At 35.0% G+C, this 26,212-nt stretch overlaps 2 protein-coding genes across 8 annotated transcripts in view; one reads left to right on the forward strand and one right to left on the reverse strand.

The window, feature by feature from the left end:
• The first annotated feature begins 413 nt into the window (after window positions 1–413).
• Window positions 414–23,499, forward strand: trpc4apa (transient receptor potential cation channel, subfamily C, member 4 associated protein a). Its single transcript, NM_131569.2, is given in 19 exon segments — window positions 414–549; window positions 6,357–6,485; window positions 6,608–6,724; window positions 8,423–8,477; window positions 9,739–9,794; window positions 9,902–10,030; window positions 10,957–11,158; window positions 12,839–13,027; window positions 13,599–13,741; window positions 13,822–13,953; window positions 14,047–14,105; window positions 14,198–14,299; window positions 16,264–16,347; window positions 16,430–16,520; window positions 16,608–16,748; window positions 16,828–16,939; window positions 19,583–19,695; window positions 19,786–19,992; window positions 21,780–23,499. Coding segments are annotated over 19 exon segments (2,325 nt in total). The 5' UTR covers window positions 414–423; the 3' UTR covers window positions 21,918–23,499.
• myh7ba (myosin, heavy chain 7B, cardiac muscle, beta a) overlaps window positions 21,276–26,212 on the reverse strand; it is a 36,723-nt gene continuing 31,786 nt past the window's right edge. For 4 of the 7 annotated variants that reach the window (XM_021479543.3, XM_021479544.3, XM_073915466.1 and 1 more), the window contains one exon: window positions 21,276–26,190. In XM_021479543.3, coding sequence (XP_021335218.1) covers window positions 26,179–26,190 — 12 coding nt within the window. In that variant the 3' untranslated portion in view covers window positions 21,276–26,178. The remainder of the gene's footprint in view (window positions 26,191–26,212) is intronic. The other 3 variants (XR_012386680.1, XM_073915468.1, NM_001324479.1) reach the window with 3 other exon arrangements.

Consider the following 26,212-nt stretch of genomic DNA (forward strand, 5'->3'; position numbering starts at 1 on the left):
AAGAAATGATATGCCAAAATGAAGTGAGTTTTTTTTTAACAAGCAAAATAATCTGCTAATAGGGTAAGAAAAATAATCTTATGTCAAAAAGAAAATGAAGATTATTTTGCTTACTCTATTGGGAGATTATTTTGCCTCCTTTAAGGGAAAACTAACTTAATATTGGCATATTAATTTCAAAAACAAGACATTATTTTTTGCTTGCCTTCTTGATATAACATTTTTTAGGTATTTGGATTAAAAACAAGACTAAAACAAATTTACAGTAGGCCACATGTAAACACATTTGAGCTCACGTAGAGCAGCGCCCCCTAGTGTTTTGTTTAAATATCATCCACGCGAGGGCGCTCAACACACACGAGCGCGCGTCGAAGACAGAGCGATTTTAACTTCCTGTTTGGAGCAGTTCAGGAAGACGAAGTAATGGCGACGCTACTGGGGCCCGAGTCCCCTTGTATCGGTGGAAAGAAGCGGACTCGAAACAGGAATATCATCACCAGAATACGGCAAAGTCAGATCGGTGGCCGAGGCTTCAGCAGAGGGACGCAGGTAACAGTGAAACGGCAAAGAAAAGCCGCTGTCAGGGTGCGCGTTCATAAGCTGAACCGTCGAGAAGCCTGCTTTAAGTTAGCCAACATAACAAATATGAAGTGTATGAAGCCTTTTAAGTAGTTTAAACTGTCTATTCGTGCAAGTGTAGTCTAACGGTGAGTGTGTTTTAAAAATAAGTCTCGTAAATGGAGAATGACAACTGGCCGTTAACCAGTTGGGCTGTTCTCAGCTTTGACTGTCCGATAATAATTTAGGTTAACGAGGCTTTAAACACAGCCCAAATAACGTAAAATCCATTTATAAACTCGGACATATGGAGTCGAGAATGAGTAATATTATCTCTTACGGATTAATATCTAATCATATAATGTTTATAACCGATCAGCTGTGTGGAGTAAACACAGGCTGTGTCTCACAACCGAATGTCCTGCCTATCTAGACAGCATTTTTGAATAATAATATTTATGTCTTAACTATTACTCTGAAGTCAAAATACAGTTTTTTTCCTGTCTTAAAATGTATATAAACATAATTAAATATGGTACTTTTTTGTAATTTTATACAATTAAGTTGCCGGTTGTAATTATATAAGGTTAAGTTAATCATCACATAGCGGCACTAATTAATGAGCTGTGTATACCCTTAATAACCGAATGATTTGCAAGCATTTGTATTATGTTGACTAAAAATTTAAATATGGCTTCTCTTATTTATCTTATACAATGCTCAGTGACAACATTTTTATTTTAAATTTGCGAAACAAGTCATTAATAGCTTACAGAATAAAACAAATACAGACGGTCACGTAGTCCGAACGTTATTTATTTAATTTTAAACATCGCAAAGTTCACAAGTGCTGGCAAAGCAGTGAGCATGCTGCAGTTAGAGAGCCACATTGACACAGACGCTTTATATACTGTCCATAATATGTGGCATCTTCCTTAAGATACCAGATGCATGTTATATTTAGGCCGGCTTTAACAGTAAACTGCACTCATTTTGTGTGGCTTATTGGCTCAGACAGTGATATTTTGCTGGCTCAGGCCTGGAGTTTACAGAGCTTGAATTATGTAAGATGTCCCATTGAGTTGGACATGATCTGAGCCTGGGAACTCCACACAGGTTTCACTTTCCCTTCATTAACACTGTCTGACACAGTTTTTGTTCAACACTGAAGATGCTAGAGTTTGTAGGAAAAGCTAGATTAAGGTTTCCATGTGGCATAAAAACAGTCTAGTAGAGATCCAGTGTGTCCTACATCAGCCTGATTGAGTTTTAGTGTTCTATTGTTATCAAATGAAATGAGTGTAGTTAACTCAAAATTTACTGAAAGTTAATTCTACTCATTTGAAAAGAGTTTTGAACTAATTAAATACCTCATTATTTCAACTTAAATGGAGTAAGTTCACAGTACTCGTATAGATTCGTTTTTTTTTTTAACTCAAATGGTTTGTCACAATTGTTTTCCTGAAACGGTTTAAGTTGCCTTAACTTGAGTTTTACAGTACTCAGTTGGTTTGAGTTATCTCAAATGGATTCAGTTCACAGTACTCATTAGAATTAGTTTTTCAACCTAAATGGTTTGTTGCAGTCGGTTTCCTCAAATGGTTTAAGTTACCTTAACATTTTGGGTTTTACAGTGTTTGATTAGTTTGTATGAACGTTTGATTGTATTAGGAGTGCATGCAGTGTGTGGAGTTCATAACTCTTAGTTGTGCAGTTATGTCTTAAGTCAATACTTCAAATTTCACAAGACACTTTATAAGTATTATGTGTAATTTAATATAAAAAAAATCTAATGTCAAACTCAATGAAGGAAACTGGGAGATGGAGAACTTGAAAGTGATATTTACATTTATGCATTGGTTTTGTTCAAAGTGACGTAGACTGCATTATATTTACAAGTTTAAACAGTTCTTGCTTTTTGATGTATATGAAGGAATGAATAAAATAAATAAATGAAGCTTTCACACAGTTAAATGCAAAGATTATAGCCCGCCTTTCCAAGTTATTTGCATTTTATTGAAAGCATTGTATGTGTAAAGGGCACTTTGAAGACTCCAAAGTATTGCATATGTTGTTTTTATTATAATGCCATATTTTTACAATTAGTTGTGAAACATGAAATGGAATATTTATTTTAAAAGTATTGTATAAGCTAGGGCTGTGCGATTTGGGGAAAATATCTAATCTTATAGCGTTTTATTTATTTATTTATTTCAACATATATTGCGATTTCAAATTGATTTGCGATTTAATTTTGTAGTCAAGTTTCAGCTTAATAATCTGTATCGTAGCTTTTTACTGCTAAAATGCAGTGAGTGTTAATTAAAAAAGGAACTTAAAAGATATAAAAAGATAACTGTGAAATTGTACTTTGCTGTTGCTTGCTATTACATGGAGTGTCACTGGCAGTACTTTTAGTTTGACTTTTTTGCAAGACACTCCTCATAGCCGTCTGTGGAGGTTTTTTAGGTGCTGGTTGTATTTTCTCATGCTCTAGTAACAATTCTGCGAGAGTTCTTACAAATTACAAATTATGTTTGGTGTCTGTGACTTTGAAACCAAGATATTTCAATATTACTGACCGACATGCTGTTTTTCTTTGATATTAATTAGTCTATTAATGCTTCTGAAGCGGCAAATGCTGTCATCCCACTCGTTTGCGCTTTCCTGTTTGTTTGTTTTTCATTGTAGGCGTTCTGCATTGTACGGTTGCACAAATCTGATTGGGCAGAATGAAAGTGTGCACTGCTCACTCATTTGCCTAGTAAGACTGTCGCACACAGACGGCAGTCACGCATTTTAGCTAATCGCAACATATGAAATTGTGATTCGATTTTGATTAACCACACAGCCCTAGGATAAGCTGATCCTTTTAATTAAAAAGGTGTTGTTGGCAATAGGCATGAAATGATAACCGGTTTCAAGGTTTACTGGGGTTTGGAAAAGTCAAGCTTTTAAAACCGCTAAAAGTTTCTGTTATACCGTTCCTAAGGTATATGTGAGGATTTTATAGGTTTTTCATGTCTTCTAAAGAAATCAGTCAATGATTTATTTGAATTATTTAGCCTGACATGTTTACTGTTCCAATATAGTATAAATGTTTCCTAATGTTTCCTTTGTAGTAATTACAGTTACCATGAATTTTTTAATCCAAGGTTATCATACTGTCAGAAACTTATACCGGCCCATGCCTAGTTGGCAATGTTCTGAATATGAAAATATAAATGTAATTCTGAATATCAGAACTACAGCATGTCCGCAGGGTCTTAAAAAGTATAAAAGCTGATTAAACTTAAAGAAATTTAAGATCATTAAAAACTCTTGAATGCTAGTTTACAAGATATTCAATTTTGCATTAGGGCTGCACAATATTGAAAAAAAACTGACATGGCAATATTTAGTTTTTTTCGGCGATATATGATTTGAATACAATTACACAAGATGACTATTTGAAAAATGATCACAATTTTACATTCATTGTGATGATTTTGTTGGGGAGCGCATTTGCATCAAATATAGAAAACGATACAAAATAATCTCATTTAAAGCACAGGTGAATAAATAGAACAAAGATAAAACTTAAATAAACAACACTGAGTTTAACAGTATTGAGATATGGACATTTTAATGGAAATCTTCATTCATTCATTCATTTTCTTGTCGGCTTAGTCCCTTTATTAATCCGGGGTTGCCACAGCGGAATGAACCGCCTACTTATCCAGCAAGTCCTTCTCTGGGAAACATCCACACACACATTCACACACTACGGACAATTTAGCCTACCCAATTCACCTGTACCGCATGTCTTTGGACTGTGGGGGAAACCGGAGCACCCGGAGGAAATCCACGCAAATGCAGGGAGAACATACAAACTCCACACAGAAACGCCAACTGAGCTGAGGTTCGAACCAGCGACCTTCTTGCTGTGAGGCGACAGCACTACCTACTGCACCACTGCCTGGCCCTGGAAATCTTCATCGTATCAATAATATAAACCCAATTGCTAAAATCTAATGTAATTGTTAAAGCAGAAAACATGATAATGATTATGTCCAAATGGTTTAAATCATAGGTCTGAAACTCGATTTCTGCAGGGCCGCCGCTCTGCATAGTTTTGCTCCAACTCTAACCAAACACTGCTGATCCAACTAATCAAGATGTTCAAAACTACTAGTGACTATTAGGAGGTGTGTATTGAAGGTGGTTGGAGCTGCACTATGCAGAGCTGTGGCCTTCCAGGAATTGAGTTTGAGACCACTGGTTTAAATGAACTTGAAGTCTCTTGAAATCCTGTGATATAACTTGATTTGCACATTGTGATATCGATGCTAAAACGATATATTTTGCAGCCCTATTTTGTATCATTTTTGATTGTACAATCTATAGTTGTTTGACTGAATTTAGGTAGTGTATATTATGAATATATCAATAAAATCCTGCTAGATTTGTCACCTCGCTGCTTTAAATCACTGCAGTGACCAAGACAACATCATTATTTCTACTGATCTATTGGCACTACCTGCTAGATTAGCATTTTTATTCAGTATGAGAATAATGTTTTAGATTAGGATTAAATTCTTACAATCAGTATTTAGTAAAGTTATTGCAAGTTAAAATGTCACCAGTGTTACTGGTTAAAACCTAAAGTGCCAAACTGCCAATGTATGGAAAGAGTCTTAAAAAGTATTGAATTTCACTCTCTGATTCCTGTATACCCTGAACTAGCACTGATAGTAATTTCATCTGTCAATAGAAGTCTTGGGACGGCTTGATTGATTTCTAACAGATTCTATGTTTAAATTGTTACGTTCAGCTAAGACTCATTCATCATGTAGAAATCAATAAATACATTAGACCTAAAAACATCACAGACATTTGTGATTTGTACTGTCTACTAAAAAGTGTATAATCTTTTTAAACGCATACCTGTTTGTGGTATTGGTTATATAAAATTGTATTTTAATTTAATCAAATTAAATGGACAATTTATATATATATATATATATATATATATATATATATATATATATATATATATATATATATATATAGTCTTAAAAAGGTGAATTGATTAAAGATTTTAGGTTTTAAAATGTTCATTTGTATTTAAGACTGCACTGTGATTCTTAAAATAATTTTTTCTCAGATGTTCTCATCAGATGTTTCTTATTTTAAAAATAAAAAGACTTTTGATCTATTTATAATCATCAGGGACAATTAAAGAAATTTGGTTTATAAAATCTGAGTATCTGGACACATTAATTATGTTGAAAAAGATGTGTAGTATGCAAGTGGAGTGTATACATGTAGCAAAATGCTAATCAATAATAAATGTTTATGGATATTTTTATTAGATGGTTATCTGCTGTTATGGTATGAGCCGTTCCATACCATTCTTCTCTGCTATAAAAAGGGCAGAGTGAGCACAGTATGGTGTGGGATGTAGGAGTAAGGTTGTGGAGTAGTGTGGAGCAGTAAGTTGAGTAAACTTATTTCTTTATTTGTAGAAGGTAGACGTTAGCCAAGTGCCACTTGTCTTGTAGTTATTTTTGTTTTGTTTTTGCTGGTTATTATTTTTGGGGGATTTTTTTTACTGATCACTGTATTTAAAGACACTTTACACCACAGTGCTTTTTCAAAGTTTCCATTTTTTAAAGATTTGAAAGGTTTGGGACCTGACAGAAAATCTTCTTCATAACAGCTACACAATGAAATTTTAGTCTGTTTGCTAGTTTGTTTGTTTTTTCTCATATCCTAAGTTAATACAATTCCAGTAATTGTGAGATGTTTCTGTGCAGCTCCCCGAAGTTCTTCTTCAGGAGAGGGATAAAAGGGCGAAATGGCACGGGATTCCTGTTTTACTCCAGGAGCTGTACGAGAGCAGCCACCTGAACACTGACTTCACCCGAACACACACTGTCCTGAAGGTGACACTACTTTCTGTGACTCTGGGACATTATCTTACTGCTTACACATAGACTAGTCAGTGCAGACTTCTCTGTGCATCTCTAAGTTTAATTTTTTCTCACATTGTGTTGTTTTGTTACAGGAGCTGTCATCTCTACTGTCTATGGAGGCCATGTCTTTTGTGACGGAGGACAGAAAGCCTGCGCAGGAGTCTACCTTTCCCAATACTTACACTTTTGATCTGTTTGGAGGTGTAGATGTGAGTTCTGATTCAGTCATATTTTCTCTGAAATCTGATTTTGACTACTTAAAGGTTATAATGAAAATGATGGTAACAGTAGTAAACAAAGAAGGATTAATGCTTGTACAGAATTTATTAAACATAGTTTAACATTTGCTAATGAATTATTGAAGTCTAACACAGTGCTTGTTATCATTAGTTAATAAACTCTAAACTGATATGTTTACATAACTTTATTTTAATTAAATAATTTTAACAGAAAATGAATTTGCACTATAATAAATGTATGGTTCATTGTTCATTCATGTAAAAAAAAAACAATAATTAACTTTAAGTATGTGTAATTATTATATGATTAGTTTGGTAATTTTGTGATGCAGCACAGAGATTTGTCACTGCCTCATTTTGCATTAACCCTTTAACTACCCCACCAAAAATTTTTTATTTCGATTGCAACTCCTAATGTTGCTAGTTGACACACTCAATACTTTTTTTTCCAGCACATCCCCTAATTTCTAAAATATCAGCCTCTACCAAATTGTTTATCTCTGTGTTTGGTAAAAGCAACAGACTTAACAGATATACTATGAAAAATATGAAGTGTAAGACCAATTTTATTTATATATATATATATATATATATATATATATATATATATATATATATATATATATATATATATATATATATATATATATATATATATATTTAAAATAAAACATTTTTAATACTAAATCAACTTTTTTTTTTTTTGAAGTATGCCATAACATATTTCTCATTTAACATGCTTTGTTTTTGTTGTTGTTGTTTTTTTTTTTTTTTTTGTAAACCAAAAATTCTGTGTGTGTAAGTCATTATTTAAAACGGTCATTCTTTAATAATAGTAATAATTCCCTACATTTATATAGCGCTTTTCTGGGCACTCAAAGCGCTTTACACAATGGGGGGGAATCTCCTTGTACACCACCAATGTGCAGCATCCACCTGGATGACGCGAAGGCAGCCATTTTGCGCCAGACTGCACACCACACACCAGCTGATTGGTGGAGAGGAGATGGAGTAATGAAGCCAATTATGATATGGAAGAGTTAGGAGGCCATGATGGACAGAGGCCAAATTTGGCCCTTTTTTTACTTTTTTTTTTTTTTTTTTCTCAAAGAAAATCTTGGGATTTTCAGTGACCTCAGAGAGTCTGAACAGACAGCACTCACTGAGCAGTATAGAGTCCCCGTCACTATACTGGGGCATTAGGACCCACACAGACTGCAGGTTAAGCGCCCCCTGCTGGCCTCACTAACACCACTTCCGGCAGCAACCTAGATTTTCCATAGTGGTCTCCCATCCAGGTACTGACCGGGCGCAGCCCAGCTTAGCTTCAGTGGGTGACCATATGGGAGTTGCAGAGAGCCAGCTGCCGGCATTTGCTTTGAATGACTTTAACAGTCATTATTTAAAACAGTAAAAACATGGTCAACCGTTTGGTAGAGGGGCAGTCAAAGGGTTAAAGAGGAAAGTAAATAAAGAGCTGTGGTAAACATGTTAAAGGATCTCAAATGTTTTTGTAAAAGTAATTTTACAAACTTTGAAATGTAACAGTTCTGCTTCTAATTACAAAATGTGACAGGCAAGAAATAATAAGTGAATAAATTGTATAAGTTTATGAATAAATGAATAAGTTAATTGACATTTAGTTGTCTGATTGTATTGTATTTTTAGTTACTGGTTGAACTTCTGATGAGACCTACCCTGACTACACTACAGAAGCCCAAAAGTAAGTTGATTATAAAAAATTGTATTATATATATATATATATATATATATATATATATATATATATATATATATATATATATATATATATATATATATATATATATATATATATATATATAAACAATGATTCCATTTATTTGCATGATTTTATAAATGATTTACATAATGTATACTCATGCTGCTTGCGCCAACATTTTAAGTTTAACTCACTTCATTTGCGTATGAAATTCACTGCACAATAGATGCCGATTTGCATCATGAGTGGGGTTTCTGTTTTCCTATTGACTCTAGTTTTGTTGCTAAATGGCTAGCATGGATGTTATTGAGAGAGTAGCTGTGCTTTAGGAAGGCTGAAAAACAGCATATTTTCCACTAGATCCTTTCAGAGATGCATCTAGTTCATCAACTCCTCCAAAAACTAAACCTGGATAATTGAAGCTTTCGGCGCTACTTCTGACAGAACCGAGCCCAGTTTAATGAGCTGTTGTCTCATGTCAGCAGGAGGATTCCCCTTGGGACACCAAAGACAGGCACTATGTCATAATCATGCCCATATTAAAGCAAGCTTCTGATTACAAGGTGCAAATGTCCCTTAAATTTCAGTTTTTCCATTGCCGCCAGTAGCATATTGGTAAGTGCGTTCAAAGGTGAAAACCCCCCAAAAATACTTGTATATTACAAAAAAAGTTGAGGTTTACCAACTCGAGTGGGTCAAACACTCAAAACACTCAATTTGCGCCGTTTCATTCATATGAGTTGCGTCATTCGCTCTGCCTCATTTCTATGAACAGCTCTGAAGGATGTCTATTTGCATTTTTGCATCGATTTAACATGTAAATCACTCACACTTGATGCTTCATTCATTTCTGGTATGAACGTGCCATCACACATCTCTCTTGTAAATTAATATTTTATATAGGGAAATATTAAACAAACAATTAATAACCTGGAAGAATCAAGTATAAAGTATATCAAATTTAATTTAAATTTTGTAGTTTGTCATTTATGAAGTATTATCATTTTATTACTAAAGATGTTACATTACCAACACTTATTTTAATGTAAAATAAATGATAAATATAACTGCTTAATAAAACTGTTATATTCACTGGGAAATGGATACAAATATTCATTTTCGAAAGAGGGTGTACCACTGATCTATATAGTATCCTCTATTCTAGATCAGTGGGGTGTATGTCTGTCATCAACAAATGTGTAAATCTTTGTTTTTAATGAAGTTTCATTTAAACTTCTTGTAGTGAATGATGACTTGGTAAAGGACTGCCTAAGCGTGTTGTATAACTGCTGCATATGTGTATGTATTAAGACTTTTTTCTCTTTTATAAATTAATTTATTTATCAGCATTTGCATGTTTTAATTTGGGTATGTGATGAGTAAAAAATGCACTTGTTTTCCCGTAGACTGAAGGAGTCACAAAAAGCCTGGCGTCAAGAGATGATTTTGTATTATTTCTGTTCACCTTGATGACAAACAAGAAGACATTTTTGCAAACAGCTACATTAATTGAGGATATTCTTGGAGTTAAGAAGGTCAGTGCTGGGTATAAAAATCTGCAAACCAAAACTATAATTCAAACTTTTTATAAGTTAAAATTAAATAAATGTGAACTGAAGTTAAATAAAATGTAATATATGTATTTTGTATTTTATATAATGTCTTTTGTAATTTGATTTCACTCGTATGATAAACTGTGGATAGTAATATTAATAAAGCTGAACAATTCTATAGATATAATAATATGACACTGATATATAGCTACAAATACAACCCATAATTATAGGTAAAATGCAGTAAATGTTGGTTCCTGAAATAAAATGGAGCTTGACTTCTGCTAAAACGTAAACAACCAAATTTTATTTATTTAATTCATTTATTTACTTATTTAGCCAGGAAAGTCCGACTGAGGTACAATATATCTTCTACCAGGTAGTCCTGGTCAAGACAGATTAAAAGGACAGAGTTAAAGAAAAATACACACCACAACACAGACATACACAACAGTAATATAAAACATAAACATTCATTAGAACATGTGCACTGTTGAAAATAGACAGACATTTTTCAATTCAGTGATTGATGGTACAGATTTTATATGCAGTAAATCTTGAAGCTCAAACCAAAAATAATAATTAAAAAATATATTAAAAAGATTATTATATATATATATATATATATATATATATATATATATATATATATATATATATATATATATATATATATATATATATATATATATACAGACATACACACACACACACACACACACACACACACACACATACATACATGCATATCAAAATTTAAACCTAATTTGTTGCTACAGCTGGATCATACTTTAATTTCTTTAATTATGTTGTATAATACATTTTACTACATCAAGATTTGGAATAGTGATATTCATGCTAAATGTCACCATATTTTTCTGATGGTGTTTGATGATGGTACATAACAGGAAATGATACAGCTTGAGTGGATCCCGAATCTGTCAGGACTGGTTCAGAGCTTTGACCAGCAGCAGCTTGCCAACTTCTGTCGGATTCTCTCAGTCACCATATCTGAGCCTGACGTGGGGAATGATGACAAACACACACTTCTGGCTAAAAATGCACAGCAGAAACGCAACACCAGCCCCTCGCGTGCAGAGGTCAACCAGGGTAGGTCAACCACTAATTGTGATTTGATTTAGTGCTAATCAGAGTCGATCCTAGACTTTTTGGAGTCCCTAAGCAAAACGTTGTGGAAAATGTCATCAAACAAACAGTGAGTTGAAACAATCAGAAATAGAATTAATGTAATTAAAAAATGACAGGATTAATAAAATGGGCAAAAAAACAAAAAATGATTTAGCTTATTAAAAATATTAGCTTAATATGCAGAAATTAACTGAGGTAAAATATCAGTATGCTTTTTGTCTTAACAGCATGAATTAAATATACAGTTAAAGGCAAGTTTAATAAGGGATGTTTAACAGTTCCTATTATATTTTTCTTCTTGAGAAAGTCTTATTTCTTTTATAAAAATGTAAATATTAGCCAAAAAATTATATCAAAACTATTAAGGTAAAAATTGTTAGCCCCCTTAAGAAATCCTTTTTTAGTTTTGATTGGCTACAGAACAAACCACTTGCCAAATTAGCCTAACTTGTCTTAACCTAATAAACCTAAAAAGCCTTTATATGGGACTTCAAGCTGATTCTTAGCATCTTGCAAAATAACTAATAAAATATTATGCACTTTTCATTCAGTTATTAACTTTCTTTTTGGCTTAGTCCCTTTTTTAATCAGGCCACATCGGAATGAACCGCCAACTTATCAAGCATATGTTTTACGCGGCAGATGCCCTTACAGCTGCAACCCATAACTGTTAAACACCCATACACTTTAATTCACTCTCATACACAACGGTCAATTTAAACCCATGTGAACACAGAGAGAATATGCAAACTCTACACAGAAATGCTAACTGACCTTGCTGAGGCTTGAATGATTGACCTTCTTGCTGTGAGGTGACAGCGCTACCCACTGCACCACCTTCTGTTATCATAGAAAAACAAAAGAAATGAGTTATTAATATTACTCCCTCCGTTCAACATCACTTGGAAAATATTTGGAAAATAATTCATGTCCTTTGAGGGCTAATAATTTTGGCTTCAACTCTACATTTAATAAATATACATTTGAGCAGTTATAATATTAGCCCTGGTGGTTATAGGGAGGATTGGCTCCGATCCCATAAATATTGGTAGATTTGTGAAGAAAAAAGATTATTGGTAAATATCAGTTTGTTATATGGTTAATTTACAGCCCTTTTATCTAGGTTATTTATTTCGAGGCCCACAAAGAAATCTTTGCACACAGAAATATGCAGATTTTTAGCCCATCATTGTGTCTATTTATTTACTTGTGTAAATTTGTGTAAACTTATATTTATTCAGTTTTTAAATTTATTTCACTTATATTATTGCATAATAATAATAATATTAAAATGTTGATATGATTTATGTACAATACAGTTTGTAAAGTAATATGTTCTGTCTTATAGTAGTAATATTACATGAGAGACTTGCTTTGTTTAATTGATTAGTTGATTTGCATTGTAAACATTAAAGAAATGTTAAAAATGTATTTTTTATTTCATATATTAAGTTTTTAGTTATGATACAGCTAAAATCATTCTGCATAAATCCACAGGTTTTTAACAAAATTCTCCACAGAAATAGCAAAAATATCTGCAGATACTGACTGGCACTAGGAATTTTGGACAAGGATCTGTTCATGGGGTGACTGTTTAAAGCTATGAATAATGAAGATATAATGTAACGTAATGTTTTCCAGTCACTCTGCTGAACATCCCTGGCTTCATTGAGCGTCTCTGTAAGTTGGCAACACGGAAGGTGTCTGAGGCAACCGGAACGTCAAATTTTCTGCAGGAACTGGAGGAGTGGTACACCTGGCTCGACAACACGCTAGTACTGGATGCTCTCATGCAGATAGCAACTGATGAAGCCGAGCACAGCAGCACAGGTAAAACATCATTGACATTCCAACATGAAGAATAAAAATGAAAATATAACAGGAGATGAAACGATTGTGCCAGTAAGTAATATGTTTATTCCTTATCTAAAATCATTATAAACAATTTTCAAGTTTAAAAATACACCAGCCATTTTTGCTTCATGTTAGAGGCGTTTTAGAATTTGGATTATACAAACAGTATGTCTTTGTTTTTGTTATTTCTTTTTCTTTTTTTTTCATACACTAAAATTGTAGAAACAATATATGTATTTTTTATTATTTGTAGTTGTAAAATGGAACTTATTGTTTGATCCTAATCTTATTTTTCTGCTTTTCTCTTGCCAATCTTCAGTGTCTTATGATTATTCAGAAATCCTTTTAATATACTTATTTGCTGCCTTATTATGGTTAACTATTATTAGTTATCGATAGCGAATTGTACTTGGTATCATTACTTACTTAGTCATTCATGTTTTTTTTCCCCTATATATAACTGTATAAACTACAACATATTTGGATATTTTAAAATAATTTTAAACTTAAATATAATGGCATTTTTGAAAATAAATTTCCCTCACAGAATCGTCTGATGAGAGTACATTGGCCACCATCCCGCTGAGACATCGCTTACCACAGTCCATGAAGATAGTCCATGAGATCATGTACAAGGTGGAAGTGCTTTACGTGCTTTGTGTCCTGCTCATGGGTCGACAGCGGAACCAGGCAAGAGTTGATCAAGACTGTAAAAAAAAAAATGTGCATAAATCGACTTGTTGTAATCGCCACCCTGTTTTACCTGTTAGGTGCATAAAATGTTGGCGGAGTTTCGTTTGATTCCTGGACTCAACAACCTTTTCGACAAGCTCATCTGGAGGAAATACACCGCCTCTAATCATGTGGTTCACGGACAGAATGAAAACTGTGATTGTAGCCCGGTGAGCTCTCAGTGAAAACATTTAACTTTATTTTGTTAACTGTGATAGATTTTCTTATCATTCTCACTGATGTTATGCTTTTGTTTATAACAGGAAATCTCATTTAAAATCCAGTTCTTGAGGCTTCTGCAGAGCTTCAGTGACCACCACGAGTAAGCTGCAAGATTGTAGGCTTTGAATCATGTGACATAGCTGTAAATTGACAAAGACGATTCGTTTATTTCTTTTTTTGTGTTGTTAACAGAAATAAGTACCTACTTCTCAACGCTCAGGAGCTGAATGAGTTGAGTGCCATTTCCCTAAAGGCAAACATCCCTGAGGTGGAGGCATTAGTAAACACAGACAGGTATAGTTCAGAAATCAAAAATACTAGTTTTAGCTCTGGAAATGCTGGACAGTATAACCTAAAATCAAAACCTTAATAGAGGACTTTACATTCATTTAGATTATTGAACAATTATTTTATTTTAAGTGTAATTTCCCCCTTTCAGTTTATAACTGTTATAAGTGGGATTTTTTTTTGCAGTTAGCTTATTTGTTGAATATTTCAAACAGCTGAATTTAAACCACATATTGCTTAATATGCTTTCATATTATTATTGCTTGATATGCTTTCATATTATTATATATGAAATAAGTATATAATATTAACAAATATAGTAGTCAATATAACAAAGTCTGTGCCACAGTACGAGTAATTTAATTTGACTGTAAATATATGTACACAATATATTTATTTATATTTATTCATTAAGGAAATAGACACAAATTGCTTCGTAATGTGCATATACATAAATAAAACTTCACCTCATTACATTATTATTATTATTTTTTATTTTTGGAAAGCAAAATAATGTTTTCTTGGTAAATACAATAAACAAAAAGACTTAGACATTACCATTGCAAACAAATCTCATAGTATGCCACATGCCATGTCAACTAGCAGTGTTCAGTTCTGTTTTTTTTTTTGGATTTTTAGGATCGGTGGAATCGACTCCAGAATCGACTCCTTTTACATTAACTTAAAATAGCACAAGTATTAAACATGCTGTGTCATATCACACTTTACACAATGCTACTGTGTCATTTGCAGCTTTACATTTACATTTTAGATTTAATGACCAAATAAATATGTAACCCCATACATAACATGTTTAACTTAAATACTTCATGCATTAACAAACCTCAAATAAAGCATATCATATCATATTGCTCTTTCTCGTAAATGTGGTAGATTTTTTTAATTGTAGCCTTCTGGTAAATAGCTTATTACTTTACTTTTAAATATCACTGTTTTTTTTGTGCAATTTGTTCATTGATTTGAAAAGGTTGTGTTAATGGGATGGCATACGCTGGAAGAAAAGAAGTCAAACTGGCTATATTTTTATTTAAAAATCGTCTTTTTGAAACAAATTTTCTTTGGTATAACTAGTTTCTAGATTTTGATGTATTTTTTGTAATTATCTACAAAATAAATAATAAGAATGAATATTAGAGGTCAAATTAAGTGCGTTCAGGGCCAAAACAAAACCACAAACACATGATCAGATTTTGTCAATAAATAAATCTCTGCTACTTTTGCTATTATGATTACTGTTTATTTTGTTTATTTGTTTGTAAAATAGGCATGGGTTATATAAAACATTTAATTGAGCATGTAGCAGCAGCCAATACCATAACATTATAATTTTACCTGCAGTGCTAAAGTAAGTCGTCGAACTGCAAATAGTGTATGATCCACTCCAAATCCACAAACAAATACTTGATAAATACATTACATTACTGTGTTATGAACAAATACATTTATAACACCGCAAGCTTGACATTTCAGGCAGATCATCTTTAAAAACAAAATGCAAAAAGGTCTGCTTTATAGGAATTTAAAAGTGAAAGTGAGTGTGTTCGTGAAATTCAAAATCAAAATCGCAGAACGTGTGACCACGCATTCAAAGCGGGTGCCTTCTGTGTTAATTATGCGCGAGAAAGAGCATTATAACTGTACAATGTAACTGCTTCATTCAGGACCGTTTGAAAATACAGACTCAACTCTGGGAGTCGATTTCTGAGTTCCAGTAATGGGTTCATTGACAGTTAAGGAATCAAGCCTTTTGGAGTCGACTCCCAACTTCAGAAAATTAGTTAACATTAGGGATTGGAACATAATTCTCAAGCTATTTTAAACAGATGTCTTTAATTTATTTTTTTTTTAAATGCACAAATTAGTTGTTGAATTTCTAATATATATTAGCCTTAATCATTTGCTTTCAGAAGGCAAATATTGTAATGCATCATGTCTGTGTTCTCTTGAAGGAGTTTAGTGTGTGATGGTAAAAAAGGGCTCCTCACGCGGCTCCTGACAGTTATGAAAAAAGAACCCCCAGACTCTTCCTTCAGGTGAGACACTAGATTTATAACAGTGTGTCTAAAGTTTTTTGCAATAACACATGAATAACGGCGACATATTTTCTCCCTGAAGATTCTGGCAGGCCAGAGCTGTTGAGAGCTTTCTGAGAGGAGCCACATCATATGCAGACCAGATGTTTTTGCTGAAGAGAGGCTTGCTGGAGGTGAAGATCTTAATAGAACACATCAGAGTGTCTGTATTTGGTTCGCAGAACTGGATGAGTCACTGAAATGTTGTCTTGTGATTGCAGCACATCCTCTTCTGCATCATTGACAGCGGCTGCAAGTCCAGAGATGTCCTGCAGAGCTACTTTGACCTGCTCGGGGAGCTTATGAAGTTCAATATTGATGCCTTCAAGAGATTCAACAAATATGTGAACACAGACGAAAAGGTACTTGTAGATGCTGTGGTATTGGAAAAAACTAAGGCTGTTGTTAACATTATGTGCTTGACTTTGTTGCCTCTTTTAGTTCCAGGTGTTCCTCACACAGATCAACAGCTCTCTGGTTGACTCCAACATGCTGGTCCGCTGTATTGTGCTCTCGCTGGATCGCTTCGAGAGCCAGACGGAGGATGTGAAAGGTGAATTCAGACACAGTGCTCTTGGATTGTTATTGAAAGTAATCTAAAATGTACAGTACTGTTCAAATGTTATCGGGTTGACAAATGTTTATATATAAATTTTTCTACAAGGATTCATTAAAATGAACTTAAGTAACAATAATGACAGGTAAATTGTTCCTGAAGAATTCTTTTTTATAAAACAAATACTGTTTTTAAATTTTCTCTCAAGATTCATTAAAAAAAAAAAAAAAGTGTAATGGTTTTAACGAAAATATTATGTTTTTTAACATTGATAAATTCTTCTTTAGCAACAATAAGCAGATTAGAATAATTTAGAACGATCAAGTTACCTGAGGTATTGAATAATGGCTGCTGAAAAATCAGCTTTCTGTCACAGGAATTATTTTTTTCAAAATGATTTTATAAACCTTTAATATTTCACAGTCATTTAAATATTTTATCAGTACATATTTTCATTTAATTAATCTTCATATTATAATTCATGGTGGCTCAGTGGTTAGTACTGTCGCCTCACAGCAAGAAAGTCACTGGTCCAACTAGGCCAGTTAGTATTTCTGTGTGGAATTTGCATGTTCTGGCATGTTGGCGTGGGTTTCCTCTGGGTGCTCCGGTTTCAGCACAGTCTAAAGACATGCGCTATAAGTGAAACTTAAAATTGTTCTAGTGTATGAGTGAGTGCATGTGTGTGAATGAGTGAATGTGTACAACAACGCGTAGCACAAACTCTGTGATTGGTCGGCTTGGTAGCGCTGACGAGTCTGGGCGGGACCGAAAGCCGCGCGAATGGCGTGGAGTTTCGTGAAGGAGCTCCGGATGGAAAGTTTTGTTTTGTGTTGACCTCATAGTTAAAGTTGTTGCACGTCCGCCGGTTCCTGCCTCAAAATGAGCGAGTTTAAGCCACTTGTACATCCCGGAAGTGTTCAGGAAACGCAAAAAAGCAGCGAAGAAACTCGACACAGAGGAAGATTTACACCTCACTGCCAACCAGCGTTTCGGAAGTGTTAATGCAGACCAACAGAGACAGCGCGCAGAAGTATAAATGCACAGCCACGCGCGTTGCATGCGCCGTGGGTTACGCCGGTCAGTTGACGCAGAAGTATAAATCAGGCTTAAGCCGAAGGAAAATGAATAAAGGAAAATTTATTATTTGCTTTCCCCAAAGTCCCTTTAAGGCATGTCATTTCACTTGGTGGCCATCTTTGAAATGCCTTTTAGGCAACATGCTCTGGAATTCTGTTTAAATGGAGAAACATCAAATTCTCCAAAATTGCTTACTAAGCTTACTGTTAACTTTCATATTAGGAATGTGCCCTAGTTTTATTTCTAAAAGTTCAAATCACTCAAAATCTGCAGAACGTTGGGTACAAGTTTCTCCCTTGGAGAAACGTCAAACGCTCTTGTACTATTAGGTGGGGCTGCATTCGCCACATTGACCATTACACTTTTCCACTTTCAAAACTATTTGAGTGACATGTCTTGTGTATTCTATAGTCTTTGCTTTTCCTTGTACAACCATTAAAGCACAGACACATACATCATTGAATTTCAAGCCTACATAATCTTTTTTTTTTGTAAACATAGTAGTAAAACCCAAATACCTGTAGAAATCAAATTTTAATAAGTAATCAAGTCAAATAAGTTATTTTTAAATAAATGTTATTCTACAAATAATTTTTTTTAATATCTTTGTAAATGTTTATTTATATTTAGGAAACTCACAGAACAACAGTATATACCACCATATTCTTTTATATAATAAATATACCATTGACAATGGGCTATATGCATAGCTAGTGTTTGTCAGCCAAAGATAAACTTTCGGTGAAAGCTTAATGTGACTGTTTTCAATTTCACAAGGTTCCTTTTACAGCGTCGATGTTGTGAAGTCATTACAATACATTCAGTTAAATAGACTTAAGCATTTATTTAGTTGTTAAAGCGTAAAACGAGATGAAAGACCGTTTAACTGCTATCGTCGTCAGGATCAGCAGGCGAGCGCAGAAACTCCCAACGAAAAATACTGGGGTAAAGTAAACTGTCATATTTTAAAGACATGGCTGGGGGAAATGTCATTTAATCCAGTGCTTTTTGTCCAATCTGAGATCCACTTGGTATTGTAAATCAATCAGGCAGTGAAGATCATTAGACTTTTAAAGAAATCAACTAAGAATTAAACTTGGCAATTTTATAATGGAAAGACAGTTCATCAGAGGCGCTGAGGCTGGCTGAAATGAAAAGTATGTGGGCATTTACCCCATTTGAAATCATTTCAATTAATTCTGCGGATATAATAGTACTTTTTTTTCTTAAAGCGTTGATATATATATTTCCTTGTTTAAGCTTTTGTCTTTAGTGCATGGAAACATTAAAATAGTTACATTGCTTTTTCATTTTAAGCATCCATGCACTTCAAATATGTCATAAGTGTGTAGTGTAGTAAAGAAAAATCATATGGAAATTTGCTTTAACTAGCTTTCTTGGGATTTTCTTTAAAAATCTGCTTGCTTTCAGTGATGTTGTAAATGGCTTAATCAGATGGATGGTCTGTCCAGAGCATTAGACGTGCATGTTTTCCTGGAAAATATTCTACTGGAAATAATGGCGTTGTCTATTTTGGTGGGTGTTTTTGCTTCTCTGCAGTGGTTGAAGTGCTCTCCGAGTGCTGTCTCCTGTCCTACATGGCTCGAGTGGAGAACAGGCTGTCCTTTCTTTTTAGGCTGGTCAACATCATCAACGTGCAGACCCTCACACAGGCAAGACCACAGTGCACATCTTCTCCACCTGTTTGCCTCATTTCAGTCCTCTTGTGGTAATTATTCCTGTTTTTCTGGCTGCTATCCCAGGAGAACGTGAGTTGTCTTAACACCAGCCTGGTGATTCTGATGTTGGCCCGGAGGAGAGGCAAGCTCCCGTTTTACCTGAACGCCCTGCGGGAGAAGGAATATGCAGAGAAATATCCTGGATGCCTGCTCAACAACTTCCACAACCTGCTGCGCTTTTGGCAGCACCACTACCTCAACAAAGACAAGGACAGCACCTGCCTAGAGAATGTGAGTATTTGTAGGGTTTGGGGAACTCCGCACAATTTAGCAAATCGCAGTATGGATGTTTGGTAAATACATGTGCTACTGGTTTACCTTATGTGCTTCTTGTAAGCAGTAAACCAAATGTGCTTGAAAAGTAAAGTTGAAATCTTCACCCCCTGGTGGTGACCTGCAGTATAGGTCATATTTCTAGCCCTCTCCATGTAATCAATTGGGATGTGAGCTAAACTGAAATAAATCAATTATACTTTATTCTGATACTGTAATCCTGCAAGACTGAAGGACTGATTATACTTATTTTTCTGCCTTCTGCTTGAAGTATACTCAATGAGTTTATTAACAAGAGCACAAGAGAAGATCTTTCCACAAGAGAAGGAATGTTGGTAACCTGTAATCATTGAAAACAAATCACAGTGGAAGTCAATGCAGAGTTTTCAGAAAAAAAGTAAAGTAAAAAAGTTAATTCGTAAGACTTTAAAAGAAAACAAGCCAATAAAGTAACAATTATATTCACAGTAAATGTTTATTGGCAGTGAATGACTTGAGAGACATCATTTGCCTTGACAACACAGTTGTGCTATTGCAAGCAGCAGGAACTAGTAAACTACTTTGAAATGTCCCAATGGCACAATATTTGAGCAGACTTTGCTTTTCTGGTGAAAATGTGTGATTCATGCGTAGGAAAGTATACATGGTATTGAGCGGTGTGATCCACTTCTCCTGTGCTTTGGTGAATATTGCTGGTGAAAGAGTGAAAGAGTTTTACTCGCAAAATAAAAAAAATTTGCAAACAAAAAAATAACCTTTTTTCCAAAAATCTCTAAGCAAATTTAATTTTGGAGAAATAAAAACATTTTGCTAACAAAAATAAAGAACTGCAAAGGCAAAATTAGGTTTTGAGAAATAAAGATGTAATTTGCAAACCAAAAGTAAAGTGTTTTCTATAAAAAAAAAACAAAACTATATATATTTGCAAAACACTTTTATAGCATTGCCTTTACAAAAGCCGTCCAGTCAATTGTGATCAGCTTTTTAGTCAACCGTGAGTTTGCGATGCTTTTTTTACTTTGCTCGTTTTTGTGTTTCACTTTGTGGCCCTGATTTGACAGTGGGTGGGGTCAAGGGAACTTGGTCGTTTATGTCATCATCTGAAGACACAGTATCACCAAGGTGATCTTAAAACCCAGTAGCACCGGGTCTGTTGCAAACGGCCAAGTTTACCCTCGACTCTGACCCCTTGTTTTGCAAATATATATAATTTTTTTTTACTGCTTGATTTTTATTTGCAGTTTTTTTTTTTTTTTTTGCAAATTTCATTTATTTCTTAACTTTCTTCTTTGCAGTTCTTTATTTTTGTTAGCAAAATTAATTTTTATTTCTTAAATGAATTTTCTCTTTGTAATTTTTGGAGATTTGCATTGATTTATTTATTTTTGCTCAATACTTTATTTTTTGTTTGCAAAAATGTCTTTTATTTTGCAAGTGTATATATAGCCCTAGGTTGACTCCATAAGGATAGCCTAGTTTTGACTCATTTTGGCCTTTTTCTCGTTTGGTCAAAAACCGAGAAAAAAAATTTGATAGCTAAAAATTCAGTCCATCGCTAGCTAGACCCTCTATAAAGGTAATATATAGAGAAAAATAACAGAAATAAAGGAGGAGAATGTAAAATGGATGAATGTCTCAAGCATTTTCACTGGGGTTTTAGCTCTTCATAATGATTTACATGAATAAATAATTAGGCTCTTCCCAGACCTTACATTTGTAATCATCAATGTGGTTCTTATTTTTAGAGTTCCTGTATTCCCTTCAGTTTCTGGAAGGAGACAGTATCAGTTCTGCTCGGAGAGGACAGGACTTCTCCCTGTGCCATTATCAGCTACATAGACGAGCCTTACATGGAGCTGGACCGGGACCTTCTGGAGGATTGACTCTTGCGGGTGGGCTCAGGGAGGGGCTCACATGTTCCGCTCCGATTCGGTCCAGAGAGCATATAGTACAGCCTCCCGGCTCATCCCACTGCATGCTGCGGCTCAGTGAGCTGCCCTTTCTCTACTGGTGCCCATGTTCCACTGCTTCATCTCCAGGTCACCGGGTGCAAGCAGAGTCCTGCGAAGGATCGCCCACCCAGTCATTCATTCAACAGGAACGCAGTATCTGAACAGCTCAAGCCGAACCTTTGACCTGAAACTGTCTCGTCGTGTGTTTCGGAGGTGAAATCTTGTGGGGCCTTTTATACAGAAACGTACAAAGAAAATAATATTGCATCCCTGAATGATGACGATCTGACGATCGATGAACTGCACAGCCAGCCTTCTAAGAGATTTTCTCTCATTTTTGGATGAGGAAGTGTGGGATTGAGGAATGGTGAATTTGCCAAGCAGTCAGAAGGTTAACTGATGTTGAAGAGGCGAATGGCTCTCATGCTGGAGCGATGTCAAAATCTTTGTACAGTGTAGATGACAGGAAACAGAATTTGGTCGAGTCTAATTTATTTTCTCACATTTCTCTTGTGATTTTGCTCTCATATGATGAGCTTTGGTTTTCGTATTCTCTCCTTCCTTTCGTTAGGTTTTATCAAGCACATATATCAGATATGAGATTTTCAGTTCTTATATTTTTAATTTTGTATAAATTAGTTTTTAACAATAGGTAATCATCCCTTTTCTTTTATTTTGTCACGATGAAACACTTCATATCCTGTGGCCACTGAAGGTGTTAAACTATGCAGGTTCACTCACACCATGGTCGGAAATATCCAGCTAGCCTTGCTAACCTCCATGCTGCCATCTGTCATTTGTTCTGTAGCAAACCACTAAATCACCATCTTCAAAACTTTACAGGCATAAGCCGTTGACAGTCTGTTGCTCTGGAAGACGGCGACTGGGAAGGTGCTGCTCCGCTGCGGTGGCTTTGTGCTGGATGTGGTAGCTGAGCTAGACTAGAAGCGCTAAACTAGAAACTTCCAATCAACTACCTCGTTTCACTGGTGTTGTTTTCTAACCCACTCCTATAGTTTAAGCATGCTGCAGCTGATTTCACTGTGTATGCAAACGTTCCTGTGTGTAAATGGCTAAATGTGTTTGACATTGAGAATTGCTTCGCTTTTACCTGTGGGTGTTTGCAGCTTCTCTTGTTTTGTTTTTCTTTAAAGCAGTTCCTTATACTGTCACGGTGCTTTGCTTTTGCCGAAACACAATTTCATACAATTCATAAGAAGAGGAGGGAGTTTTTTGGTCACTTTCTTTGACCCCAGGAATGTGTATGGTTGTTGTATTAGTTGTAGTGTGAATGTGCTTTTTTCTGCTCTGAATGATTGCAACATCAACACAAAGGATCTGAATGTCTCTTCTTTATCCACAGGCCTTGGTTCACGTCTCGCATGGGTTGGGTTTTGTTTTAAATACCGATGTTTTCTTACTCTGAATGAATTCAGTCATACGTGGTAACCATGTCAAGCCCAGTAAACTTAATGCTTTAAATAAACCTGAATTCAATATATTGCCTCCGACAGTTCAAGTTTGATGGTGTTTTCTCTTTCTCACTAAGTTTTTGTCTGAAATAATCTCCTGGGGTTTGAACAGTAATCACAGGCTTTTTATTATCTTTTATTCGCACAATTCCACAATTGAAAGACACTGTAGGTGCAAAAGGCACAATATAAGAGCATTCTAATTATTAAACGTTAATTTTTTTTATTCAAGTCTCATTTTGAATAAAGGAATGATCTAATCTGTTTTATTTTGGAAAAACCTTTTCAAAATGAAGCACTGTTCTAAAACAAATCTTCGTATATAAATTGTTTTTCAATGCATGCAATTCTTATGTATGAATGCACTCGATACAGTTACTTGACTGAATGACTTTAAAAGTGCATTTCTTTGCCCAATTTATTAACTCTTTGTCTAACAATTTTTGGAAATCATGTGCACCTACATATTGAATAGGCCCAGATACTGGCTTCTATACATAGATATTTACAGTAGATGCCGCCTACACTGTTGATGTCTATTGGAAGGAATGCGTCAATAGAGCTGCCATTTTAGTACAGGGTAGCGCTCCTTGGAAATTAATGTGGGACCAAGGTGCAGTGGAGGACTGGCCATCCAGAGCCATGTATATGTAAGCATATATACATATATCTATGATCAGGAGTTTTCCTGGTGGTCAGTATGCAACAATTATAACTTTATATCACTTTCCTATACCGATGGATAAGTGAATGCACGGGCTTTACCAACAAAGAACGTGTTTGTGTTCATGGAAATGTATTATACTCCCCAGTTAAATTTGATCTAATCCATGTCCTGAAACACACCAGCTCTCCTGCTTTTACTTCTAACGCTAACGGAGGAAGTGATTCGTTTGTGAATGATCTAAATGGTACAACATTTGTAATATTCAATAATTTAGGGTGGACAGTATGCACATTGTGGCGCAGGCACTGTTATGTTATCAGGCACATTTATAAGTTACATTAGAAACTAACGCTTGTGACCTTAGCCGACAATAATATGTTTCTGGCACCGCAGAGCTTTGCCGTTATGTTTTATTTAGGGTAACTAGCATCAGTCTAGAATTTAGTGCAAGTTGGTGCTACTTTACCTTATGGTCAGTGGCAGTGCTGTAAGTCAGTGGTTCTCAAAGTGGGGGTCGGGACCCCTTGAGGGGTCGTGGAACAATGAAGGGGGGTCGCCTGGTGATTTCCAAAAATCTACTTATTATTATTAGGCCATAAGAATTAACATATTTTATCCATAACCAACTGAAGAGAAACAAACAGTCGTTTATAGTTACTATAGTAGCTTATTTACTTGTTCTATTGGATTGCGACCCCTGGGGTAAATACATTATATTAAAGACAGCAATAGCTTCAGATGCAGCAGATTGATTTTATAACACCTGGTTAAACTTTCTGGCCCATTTACAGCACTGACATACATAAACAAAATAAACGAAGAATAGACTTTGGTCTATTGGAGTGTGTGTGTTCGCCATTGCATGCAAGTTTTCTGTATTCATAACCACCTCAGAGGATATTGGGGGTCGCGAGTCACTGGCATTGTTATTTTAGGGGTCGCGTGTTAAAAACTTTGGGAACCCCTGCTGTAAGTAACTATATTATCATCAATAACGTGACTTGTTGAGCATAAGAGTTTGTAACATTGGCTACAAAAACATAAAAAGCTAAATCTTATCTATGAAATGTTCTGCCTTTGTGCCTATTGTGTTTTGTTTTCTTTGTTAGCTTGTTACTACTCCCGTGTGGTTGAACGACATTTGCCCTGGGAGCACTGTACAAATGTGGCGGCGCTATTGACGCAGGCTCAGAGTCCGTATGCGATATCTAGACTAGTGTATCGATCTATGGCTTCCATACTTTCTGGTGCGGGTCGCCTCATGGTGGACGCCATTCAGGTTACATGTCTACTCACACACAAATCTTCATTATTAATATCGGTAACTCTTGCACATAGTAATAATTTAAAGCGTAGTATTGTTAGTATCGATTTCTAAACAAAATGTTACAAATAGTGAATAGAAACGTGTGCTCCATCCACGCCGCTAGGTGTCAGCATAAGTCCATGACGACCGCCGTGACTAGTGCACCATGACAGCAGTTTCAAGGTACTCATTATGTTCGAAATGTCGGACAGTTACACTTTAAATACAGATATTTTTTTGCAAAACGCCTTATACTTCATAAAGAGGGTTTCTAAAAGGCATGTTTTATGTGTAAATGGAAGTTTGCAGTCAAAGAGATAATGTAATTGCGTCAGTGGCGTAAAGTAATGATTACAAGCACTCAAATTACTTTGAGTAATTTTTTCGACGTTACTTTTTTTGTACTGAGTAGTTTTAAATATGTGTAGTTTTACTTGAGTAAATTTTTAGTGCTGTATCAGTAGTTTCCTGCACTAAAAACTAGCCTATATGATTATTTTCTGGTCTGACATTACTTTGATTAGGTAAATAATAATCAGTGCTCGTCCTGTCAAATTTGCACTATATTTTGGGGCAAGTTAATGGTACTTTTACATGAGTATCATTTTTCAGTACTCTTTCCACCACTGATTGCAGTATATATTAGTAGTACAGTTAAATACAATATACCCATTTCTAATGCTCTACATACAGATTTCTTTAACTTGCTCATAGGTTTTGTGGCCACAGTTAATGGCCCCTTCCTCTTCACTCTGCAAGCTGAAATGAGTAAAAACAAAGT

The sequence above is a fragment of the Danio rerio genome, chromosome 11, assembly GCF_049306965.1.
Source record: "Danio rerio strain Tuebingen ecotype United States chromosome 11, GRCz12tu, whole genome shotgun sequence".
Classification (NCBI taxonomy): Eukaryota; Metazoa; Chordata; class Actinopteri; order Cypriniformes; family Danionidae; genus Danio; species Danio rerio.